At 43.3% G+C, this 11,631-nt stretch overlaps 1 protein-coding gene across 1 annotated transcript in view; it reads left to right on the top strand.

The window, feature by feature from the left end:
* The first annotated feature begins 374 nt into the window (after positions 1-374).
* Positions 375-11,631, top strand: part of LOC137881295 (cGMP-inhibited 3',5'-cyclic phosphodiesterase 3A-like) — a 69,169-nt gene continuing 57,912 nt past the window's right edge. The window contains exon 1 of the mRNA XM_068723178.1: positions 375-2,001. Within this exon, the coding sequence (XP_068579279.1) occupies positions 1,090-2,001 (912 nt within the window). The 5' untranslated portion in view covers positions 375-1,089. The remainder of the gene's footprint in view (positions 2,002-11,631) is intronic.

The following is an 11,631-nucleotide window of genomic DNA, read 5'->3' as shown; positions in this document are numbered from 1 at the left end:
TATATTCTTCTCTCTAGTTAAAGATCAGTTCATGGCAAGACAGTTTAAAGCCCTCAGTTTGGCTCGGCCACCAAAATCACAAATCAAAAAGCACCCCATTGGGATAAAATATGGCCTTAAATGTTTGTGCCTAAATACACCATGTTTATTCCATTCAGAGTGGAACTCACTGGGAAAATATAGGTCAACTCCATTTGATACAAAAACAGGATTTTTTGCAGTTTGATTAAAAATGTCAACAACATAAGAATATACGGGTGTGTACATATGTATTTTTTTTTTTTTTTTACAAAAATAAGACATTCAAAAATGTTAAAGAGAAAAGCCCAATCTAGACCAAAATCAGATCTAATGACGACAACGCCTGCTGGTCTGTCTGAGGAAAGATATGGGGGGTTTCATTGCTGCTGCACTATCTTGCTCCCTGCGTGGAGTCGGAACTCGGGGGTGTGAATGAGCAGAAACTCGCGGCTGGTTGGAGAGCTGGTGACAAACAGTCCGGATTAGCACCTCAAAACGCCGAGCAAAAACCTGACGGACTCTATGTCAAACTGCTTAAATTCCTCAGCAGCGTTTATCCTCGAAAGTAAAAAAGGGAGCCTCTACTTTTTCCGAAGGGACCGGGAAGTGGTTAAACAATGGACAGGGAGAGCGCGTTTTATCGCTGAATGCTCACGGAACGGGATTGATGTTTTGTAAAGACTGCTGCTGCTGCACGGACCGGGCCGCGGAGGAGCCACAAAGCGAAGAAAAGGACAGCAGAAGTCAAAGAGACGGCGCTCCACAAAGGAAGGAGGGCAACGCAGGACGCGTGTGTGCAGAGAAGCAGTGCCCTAGATCTGAATAACTTCTGAGTTGCTGTCATTCAGGGCTCCGTTCATGCCGTTTCTCAACCCGCACCTGGAAAAACAAAGGGGATGCGTTCAGTGGCAGCACAGCTCCATGCGTAAATGGAGACCCGTCGGCGCGTATTCGCTGTACTTTTTCACTATAATAAATTACGGTTGTCACTAACTCTTGTCCTGTCCCATGACCACACTGCTATAGATGCATTATAGACTTCCTCATACTTCATATCTACCATGAGTGATGGCGATGCCTGCAGAATCTGACAGTGCCGGTGCGCAGAGCGCTCATGAAAAAAGCTTCAGCGCACCGGATCGCAATGGTTATGTGAAAACATGTGTCATCCCACTGTGCAGTGACCGAGATTACGAGTCGTGGGTGAGGCTAATGTTCACAAAAATACGGAGTTCCCAGAGACTCCGGAGTGCGGTGTGTGTGGGGTCGCTCTCTGTTTTTCTCGCTCTGTTGGTCAAATGTGCAGACTGGAGAGCTGAAGCCAGCAGCAGCGCTGACAACAGACCCTCGCATTCATCGTCTCCCCTTCACTTCGTTTCAGGCTGCGCGGCGGAGCTGTCGCAAACTTGCTGGAGTGTTGTTTCCTCTTTGTTCACCCTCGTCTGTGCCTTCTTTGGGGTCGGTGTGTACTTAATCCGCTGCGGAGTTCTAATCCAGACCGCCCTCTCCCTCCTAACCTTGTGCCACCTGGGCGAAGCAGCGGCGTGGTCTCTCCTGGACGGGACAGATGAGCAGCTGTTTTCATTCACGACAGCAGCCGTGGTCGTGCTCCTCTGCGTGGCCACCGGCGCACTCATGGTAGCGCGGCTGAATCAGGGCATATCTGTGGTCGTTTTCATTAGCCTAGTCAGGACTATCTCACTGTTCTCGCTGCACAAAGTACGGGCCACTTGGAGACCGTACGTAGCGTACCTGGTTGGAGTGCTGGGCATCCTTCTGGCGAGGTATGCTGACAAGCTCCTTCCCAACCAAGGGAGACACAAGGAGGGCTGCACCCCCGTGACTGGAGCTAGGGAAGAGATCCCTGTATTTAAAAGGCGCAGGAGGTCCAGTTCTGTGATAGCCTCAGACATGGCACACAGTCAGTCCAACAGTAAGTCACATCGCCGGACCTCTCTGCCATGCATCCAGAGGGACCAGGTAAGAAGTTTCTGTCCCATTCAACTTTTCTATTTCTGCCTTGTTTTTTTTCTTTCCAATGATGAGTTTTGTGTTTGAGGCGAGGCGAAAGGAGGGAGCAGTGGAATGGCAATTTAAAAAAAAAAAGACTGTTGGCCTTTTATGACTGATTCGAATTGTCATTATTATTATTATTTTAATTATGGCTGTTAATGCATATAATATTGAGGGTTGCAGAGTTTTTTTTAAATGATGTATGTCACTACCATGTGTAGTGTAACACACAACAACAACAACAACAACAACAACAACAATAATAAAGAATACAAATAATCATACAAATAGTAATAGTAATAATAATAATAATAATAATAATAATAATAATAATTATAGTTAGCTATTATTATGTGTTTACATGTCATGCTTCTGTTTTGCATTGCAGTGTGTATTATACAGTTGTGATTTGATCTCTGCTCAGTTGTTGTTCTCTGATCTGCACAGATCCTCTTTGGACTGATCTCTTTTCATATTCTGTGGAGCCACTTGCAGCCATTTGAAGGCAAACATGGAACTATAACACTTTACAATGTTTTTTCTTCTTCGTTACCCTCTCAGAAACATTGTTATATACAGTAATGCTTCATTAGTTGTTTTTTTCCATAAGAAAATGATACATTATCTCCTACTAAAATGATCAATTAGGCCACATTTCCAATTGTTTTCTCTAAAAATGTTGCACCCATTAGACCATGGTGGTAATTTATTCATGTAGATAAATACAGTATAGTTTACATTTGGTATTTTGTAGCTGAAGGGAGGCTATTTTAGTAACAGCTTTCAAGTGCTGATGAGAAAGGGAAGCTGAGGACACGATTCCAGTGATTCATCTCATCCCTAATTATTTATGTCAAACATTCTCCCCAGATGATCTCTGAGCCACTGCCACAACACTGACAAGTGCATTATTATCTTTCTGTCCTGGACTTTAATACCACTTGCTTCTCATCACTTATCGGGGATTGCAGTCCTTAAACTCCAGGAATGTAGCAGCTGGCTTTTAAACCTCCTGAGATACTGATACACATGCATACCTGTGTTAAAAGGAGAGGAGCTGACTCATATCAGCTCTCCAGCCCTCCTTATGGAAAATCAATGAGCATGCTGAGCATGTGAATTGGAAACAGATTTTTGGAGTGATCAAAGCTCTCGTTGTGACCTGTGAGTGCGGTTAGGTTGGAGATGAGAGGCTGCACTGTCGGCCCGGCCACTTGAAAGATGCCCTCAGCTCTCAGAGCTGGTTAGCGTTGTAGTGTGCTTGTTTGTTTTTCTTTGTGGTGTTGCTCACACACTCCTGCGTACACAAATAAGATATGAAAAGATTCTTCGATATTTTACAGTTAACACTTTACTCTGATTTAGGTTTGATGTCTCAGCTGAAGCTTGTTCAAGTGTCAATCATCATTCATTTGATATTCAGGCGTTGGTTTGCTGCAGTGATGGAGTGAGGATGCATCTTTGTTGTTTTAATAAGTGTCTGGCTGTATAGTTTGCATTGCAGAGTTACTGTATGGCTGTAAACAAGCATGTGCACAGATAGCAGATTGTTTTACACTCTGCTGTGTTTTAAAGGTCAATGTTGCAAGTGATGGAAAGAAACAAATGCTCCTAACTTACAAATATGTATTTACATACACAAAGAAAATATCACATTTTGTATACTTCTTTGTATATATTTGTTGGTGTTGTTGCATTAGATATTAAAGTTAGAGCTTTTTTCTATAATCTCTGTGAAACAAGATGAAAACTGGATATATGTGTAGAAACAAAGAACGTATTTTTCCACTTCACAAAGTAATGTTTCTATTATGGTAAGAGCGAACATAGGCATAAGACAACCAAGCTGCAATAAATTCACTTATTTTCCCTCGCAGCACAGCACTATTTCAAAGACACCAAATGTGTAAAAAACAAGAGGATGAATGCCATTGCTCTTGGATTCAGACTCCTTTACTTTAAGGACTTCAAGATGGAGTTACTCAGAGAACAATAAAAACAGCCCTAAAATCAAGACATTAGTCGTAAACAGCTACTATTGATGCAACTGTGGCAATTGACACGTTTCTTTTTGTGCTTCAGATTTTTTTTTTCCAATGAAAGCTGAGCAGGATGGAACCACCAGACAAACAATGTAGACAATATCATGCAAAGATGCTAAACATTTCCAGCATCTCTGACTCTTCTCTGCTCCGTCACCTCGGTCAGGCTGGAGCCCTCTGCTGAGTGATGATCTCTATTACATGTCTCTGTTGTGGCGCATAAAGACAGTGCTCTGACATTCTTGATAATACGTGCAACTTAAGAATTCATTCGATTTTCCCGAACGAAACTTGAGTGTTCTAGCGTTTGCGCTCATCTTTGGTGGCGGTGCTAAGCAGTTGAGCAGTCATGGCCTTCCTGTAATTGAGACACACATGGCGGACATATGCTGTCTTAACCGTGTCTTGTCTGTGTGGTCTGTAATGTGTAAACAAGCCCATGCTGACCCACACTAGTCATCACCTCGCTCACACGGGGCTCTGGCCTCCCTAAGGGGGGTCGACACACGTTTGGGGGCCACCATGCAACCACCACATGGAGACTGGAACAGCGCAGCATAACGTGCCTAACTGCCTCTGCCTGGAGGCCAAAATGTAGGCTAACTGCATGGCAGTATTGTGGCCAAAATTTCCCAAGTACCGCTTCTCACATGAGATGATCTAAAGCGGCTGAATGACGTTTGTGTTTCTGCTGTGTTCAATAGAGTTATGATGTTTTAAAGAAGCTGTAAGAGTGCCGTGACAAGGAGTAAATCTGCACTTTGTTGACGTGACAATGTTTGCATTAGTGCTGTCCGTCTGAAGTGTGTGAAGAATAGTGCGAGACTGGAGGACGGATTACATTTGATACTTGACTTTTTTCTTCTAAGGAAGCTACTCCCGCAGACCTTCGAGTCTTATATAAAGGCCCTTCAGATTGATAGTCACTGTGTAAAAACAGTTTATTCAGAAAATAAATAGAGCAAAGAGGAATCCTTCTGTCTCCTCTTCCTCACAGGCCTTAAAGCGGCCATGTTGCCCTCTGCCGCTCGGCCAAAAACATGCTCCGAGACTATGCTTCACTCTGCACAACTGTAGATTTAATAAACAGCCATTTTCCCTCCTTTTGATTACAAATTTGCTGCCAGCATCTATCAGCTCACTTAGTCGGTGCATTTCACAACGCTGGGGTCGTCCTTCCCATCATGAGCGTAATAAAAGAAAGTAATTATCAGCTGATCTGATAGTGGTTAGTGAGGGCCTCTGTGGGATGGTTCTTCTTCTTGGGTTAATACAAAATGACAGGCCGGTCTTCTGTATTTCAGCTGGCGATATTGAACTGGAGGAAGAGGTGTGGATCGCTTTTCACAGTGTGTCAGGAAATTTGAGTCCAAGGCTCTCCTGCTGCAGACATCAGCACTGTCATAGAAATTCCTCTCCTCTCATGCAGAGGAAAGCAGTCAGCCATGTTACCAACACACATTGAACGTTTTTAATGAAACCTACCTGAGCTGCAGAGCTGATTAGCCAGGAAGGGGAGTAGACATGAGCAAGACACTTCTGCTTTTTTGCTGATTCTCTTTAGGAGGCGTTTCGAAGCCACTCCCTTTTCTGTCAGTAACTCCATCCCTCTCCACAGCCCTCGACTCTCTGTCCTCTCACTGACACCAACACAAATATTATCCCACCAGAGGAGGAAATTCTTTCTTAACTTGGATGATAAAGATATTCTTGAAATCTATGGTAATGACTTCCTGTGGAATTGGATCCAAACACAATTACTGTTGCTGTTGTAAATGTTTCCTGTTACTCTATTTTTGCTGCACCGTCCATAATTGAATTGTATTTTGGATGGAGGAGGTTGTTGATAGCCTGTAGGGCAGAGATTTACCACTGGGCCACTGCACACTCTCATCCCAAACAGCTTGTTTGTATTCTAAACACATAGCCTCGTGGGATGTGATGTTTTTCTTTTTTTTTTTTTGACTGGACTGGCCTCTGGGTTAGAAACAGTCTCATTGAGAGCCTCCCCCTTCGTTTGGAAAGGAAGCTGATATCAGCATGGGGCTGTGTGTCTTGTGATTGGGCGATCCAGTTCACACTTTCAATCCCCATTCAGTCTCAGTCTATTCGCTGCGCTGTGCGTGTGTGAGGAGGCAAAGGGTGGAGGTACTGGGGTAGGAATGAAAGTAGGTCATTCAAGGTTTTGTTCAGTAGCCAGGCAATACAGCCAGGCTTACCCCCCCCCCTCCCCCAAATATGGTGGAAGAGAGGGTTTAAACCAAAAGTGAGAGCACCTGAATTTGGCATAAATGTAATACAGTGTTAATTAGTATGTTTTCTTTAGTGTATGATCACATGAAATAATAATCACTGTGTTTTCAAAACATTAGAATGAGCGCTTCATAGCGACATAGCGAGCAGATCCTCTTCACGGGTGTCCGCCATGTTTCTACAGTAGCCCAGAACGGACAAACCAAACACTGGCTTTAGAGGGACATTCTTATTTTCAAACTTTTTCCTCGAACCACAGTAGTTCTGCTACATGCTTGGCACACAAGAGGAGTTTCAGTTGGTTGCAATCTGCAACTACACCGCTAGATGTCGCCAAACCCTACACACTGCACCTTTAAAGCTGAACCATGAAATTGTCGTTAAACTCTGATAAATGTTTACAACTAACACTTCGTGCTATAATTTTACCATTAGCCTCTCTTCCCAAAAAGTCTAAAAGGGCCTGTTTGAATGAATAGTTCGACATTTTGGGAAATATTGTCATTAACTTTCCTGTTGTGAGTCAGATGAGAAGTTTAATGTATGAAATCTGTACAGTAAATACGAAGAAACAGTGAGTGGTTTATTCGTTTAGCTTTGCATAAAGATTTGAAATAGGGAGAAACAGCTAGCCTTAATTGTAAAGCTAAACCTGTATGATCATCTAAGGAACCCCATTTGAACATTTAGTGATGTGTTCCTAGATCTCATGCATTAATCATGTGAGAACAATATTGTTAAAACCAAGAGCAACAATGGGAAAAAACAAAAAAATAAGACCCAAGTTGTAGGAAAGCAGAATTATCCTGAAACTCTACATTACATAGTTTACCCATCTGTGTCCAGTTCCTTCATTACCTTAATTTACAGCAATAAGAGTAGCTCGTATTCCGGTTCTTGCCCTGTGTTTCTGATCCCCTATAAGCCAACCAAACCAGAAGTCCTGGCCTAAGCTGAGTGCCCCTCTTCCCTCTCTTCCCTACCCCTGGCGCGACCACGCTCTGGCTCCCTACTGATTACCATGGAAATTATGGAAGGACGTCTGTGTGAGCATGTGTGTGCATGTAAGCGTGTGTGTGTTGCCAGCAGCTTGATGGCTGCCAGCTGCTGCAGGCTGAGAGGTTGAATCCGCTCGTAGAAACACGGAGGGCCTCAAACCACAGACACAACCCAATGCAGCTGGAACTGCTAGACAGGCACAGGCCTCCAGTCCTGACACACAGCACAGATATTAACACCTCAGGATCCTCGTAACTGCCTCACATTTGAATAGAATAGTAGAATCTAAAGCAAAGTATTGATGTGTGTGTGTGTGTTGAAGGGTAGATTACACACTGTACTTTTTTTTCTTCTGCTGTCTGATCTAAACTAAGGCAACTATGTCACTCAAGTTTTCTGTGTTATGAGACTATTTCAGGGATGGAGGTGAACAGAATGTTCCTGGCACAAATGTGTGTATCCGTACAGTACGTGGGTGTGTGTGCTTGTGCATGAGTGTGTTTGTGAGGCAAAGATAGAGACAGAGAGGAGAGAGAGTGTGTTTGTGAAGAAATGGATATATTTGCATATGCACATATATTAGGTGTATGCATGAATAGGGCTGGGTATTGTTAGAAATGTGACACTATAGCCCGTATCGGCACCACTACCATAATGATACATGTGTTGATAGTTTGATTTAAACGTATACATACATATTTTACATAACTGGTTTTTTTTTGTCTTTAGAAATGTAGAAGCCAAACTTCTAAAATGTTAGATGTTGTTAAAACCCAAGCAGGTAGTAAATACATGAATAAACAAGACTACATGTATATGCAGACATGTGGCTTTTGAAAGTCAATTTCAAGTGTGATATGCCTACTACAAACGGTTATGAGTACTATTAATACTACTAAACTACTGTACCGCTCACTAGCAATAACAATCACAGCTTTATCAAATACACGCTTTAAAAATGTACAACAATATTCAGTAGAAATAGACTGTGAAAACCGACTGAAAGATCCAAGTCTTACACAGAAGCTACACATTTAGACAAAAAAGCAACACAGAAAGTGACCGCAGGAAATGCTTACAAAAAGTTGCGTCTTTAGAGTCAGAATACTGCAGCAGGAATACTGCTCATTCCAGCTTCACATGATGGTTGTGTTTGTTGTGCTGTACTGGAGGAGGTAGTCTGTCAAGTGGTCTTCGCTCGCTGTTCAACTTCAACGTTCATTCATTTCTGGAACCTCTTGACGAGGTTGTTTGAAACAATGCATAAAATTGGAAAAATTATACTCAAAAGGACATATCTGATCAAAGAATAACCATTCATTTATCCAAGCATGACTCTCGGTACTTGACAGTTTTAGATAGTTGGTGACGACCAGTGTTGTTGTTTTTTTTTGGTACGACTCATTTTGGTACGAAAAAGGACAGAAGTTTGATTCCCGGCTCTTTGTATGCGACAAGCTTGTGTTTGCGATGTTGAAGCAGTGTTTTTTGCTCTTTAAAGGATGGGCAGGTTGATGGGTGCCAGAAGGTATCCGGCAGGGCAGCACATCCCTTTGGGGAACTAAACGCAGCATGTTCTGCTTTCATCTCTATTTATCCTCCTGAAGGGCTTTTTCAATCACACGAGGAGCCCACCTTTAAGACAGTGATCCTTTACATCAGGGGACATTCCTGTGCTTGCCCCGGCGCTAAATGAACTGGAATGTGCAGGTTGAGCAGACCCTGAAGGACAGGCCTGTGGGCCCATTCACCCAGCATCCCCCTCCTCCTTTCCCGTTCCTCCTCTCCCCGCACACACTGACCTGAGCCAACACCACCATCCTGGGCTGTCACCAGGTGTGCAGCTGGCCTCTGCCGAATGAATGGACACTCTCACATCGCCCCGGGAAGTGTGTGCGTGAGTGTGTATGTGTGCATGTTTGTGAGAGGAAGGTAGCAGCAGAGAGAAGGGGGAGAGTAGTCCTAGACGTAAATAGCTGCAGTCAGTAGATGTGTGAAAAACAAATGGAAGAAACAACTGTTAATTCCCCGTTTCAGAGTGTTCACGTGAAGCGGTGTCCAAAAAAATTGATCTCATGCCCTGTGATTGGTGTCGGAGAGGAAGTGCAGCAAGTCCCTCAGGTCCAGTCTGGCCATTTTGTCTCCACTAGAAGCAGAGCAGGCCACAGTCACTGCTGCTGCTGCTGCTGATGCTGCTGCTGCTGCTGCTGCTGCTGCTGCTCATTCATTTAACCAGCAGAAACATTTTGAACCTCTCTGACTGGGGCCATCCACTAAATCCAAACATGGTCAGCTATTAATTGATTATATATTTCAGGAGCTTGAACAGGAAGGATGTTTTCAGTAACGGATGATTGTATTTAGTAATCCACTGCCTGGTTGGGTTACTAATGGCTTAATCTCTATGAACAGATTGTGCATATGCAAAGTAGTCTGTAGGCAGCTGGACAACATTTTGGTATCGGAAACGTTCAGGTTTCCGATTGTAATCCAAGTAGTATTGACCAATCACGTTTAAGAAAGCTTTGCAGAGGCCTTTGTGGAACCCATCGGCTATTGTCTGACAGTGATTTAGCTTTATATTGGCTTAAAGTTAGCTTGTAAACTGGCTACTTGTAAAGCAATCCAGTCCTACACGTCGTTTCTCAACTCTATTTTCAGTCTCAAATCACAATCGGACCGTAAAACAATGACAGTATGTTGTATCTCACAGAGATCAAGCTCTTTTTACAACTTATTATGGACTGTAAATTGGATTAATCTGACAGAATGCATTATATTTTATAAACTTTTCTTGTGTTTTGTATAAAATCTTGATCTGTAAAGTAACTAAAGTAGCTCTCAATTAGTGGAGTAAAACATATATATATATATATTTCCCTCTGTCAGCAGGCTGCATGTCTGTCTAGCTCGATGGTGTGGTGCGAGGAAATGTGTTATTGTACCCTCTGCCCGGTGAGCCCCCCCGTCCGTCCGTCCAGCCCGCTGCCTCACTGGCTCGCCATGAGCCTGTCTGTCCCTGCAGCCAACAAGGCTTCTGCTGTTCCCTGCTCAATGCCATGTTTTACTCTCTAAATATGTTAGAGAAAAAAATCTGTCTGTACATCTGTCTGTCAGTCGGGTTATTTCGCCCCTTGCAGCAGCGAGAGTCTTAGGGTTTGGGTTAAGGGCTGTTTTCGTGCAGTCACTTTCAATTAGTCAGATATCAAAAGCAGAATGTATAGCTGCAGTGCTGTGCTGGATGATGGTATACAGTGTCTATATGATTTAGACTTTTATGGAGACATAGTGTGTACGAACAAATACCAATGTTGGAATGCTGGTTATGATGCTGAGGTAAACAGTGTGACGTTATTTTTGTACTTTGGTCACATTTCTGAATCTACTCTGCAAACAGAAACCGCTTATGGTCAGCTCAAGAAAATGAGTTATTTCTATTAATTAAAAATAGCAATCTGCTTTTCTAACTTTTCCTATTTATCTGTATTTGTTAGCACCATTAATTGTAAAAAGGTCTGTGCACATTATCACTTATTAATATGCGGCACTAGAAAAAGTTTAGAAAAAGTCCCCCCCCCCCTCAATGAATATTTAATCATATTTTTAAAGTGAATGTCGTGTCAAGTTAACTTCCACGTGTTAGGTATTTGGTTAGGACAAGACATCCAGAGGGCCCTGAGATATTCCCACCACACTTGCAAGAGTTCAACTACACACTGTATTATTCAGTTTGAAAGTGTGAGTCTCTACTCGGTTGTTAGAGAATCGGTGACATGAAGGCAGGAGCTATGGCTCATCCTCAGTTCGTTTTCCCCTCAACCCTGCTTTGGCCCTCGGCTTCTTGTCCATGAGGAGTATGATAAAGTGCTGACCCCCCTCCAGTTTTTCTTTTCTGTACACTGTAAACACCTGCTAACACACACACACACACACACACACACACACACTCAGGGTCCAGCAGACTGGCTAGGCAAGGCCTCATTGATTTGTTGCTGCTATGCTCTGCATTGCCTGGTGACAATAAACGATGTCAGAGCTGACGTGTTCTTGTGTAGGTGACATCCGTTTATACTCGGCCACAATCGATGGCCATGAACAGCAGGCTCTTGTGTGTGTGTGTGTGTGTGTGTGTGTGTGTGTGTGTGTGTGTGTGTGTCTGTGTGTCTGTGTGGTCAGACAAGTGCTGTGTAGTGGAGATAGTGGTCTGTTGGTTCCAAGCAATCATTCCTGCCAAAGATAGCCAAGCTCACCCGCTAATTGCTTTGTGGAGTGCAAGCCATGGAAGCTGGTTCAGGTCACATCT

Source organism: Cebidichthys violaceus, unplaced genomic scaffold, assembly GCF_023349555.1.
Source record: "Cebidichthys violaceus isolate CVI_PGR_0920_01 unplaced genomic scaffold, fCebVio1.0.p SCAF_3, whole genome shotgun sequence".
NCBI classification, from domain to species: domain Eukaryota; kingdom Metazoa; phylum Chordata; class Actinopteri; order Perciformes; family Stichaeidae; genus Cebidichthys; species Cebidichthys violaceus.
The sequence above is the reverse complement of the archived record's forward strand: the minus strand, read 5'-3'. Positions and strand labels throughout refer to the sequence as shown.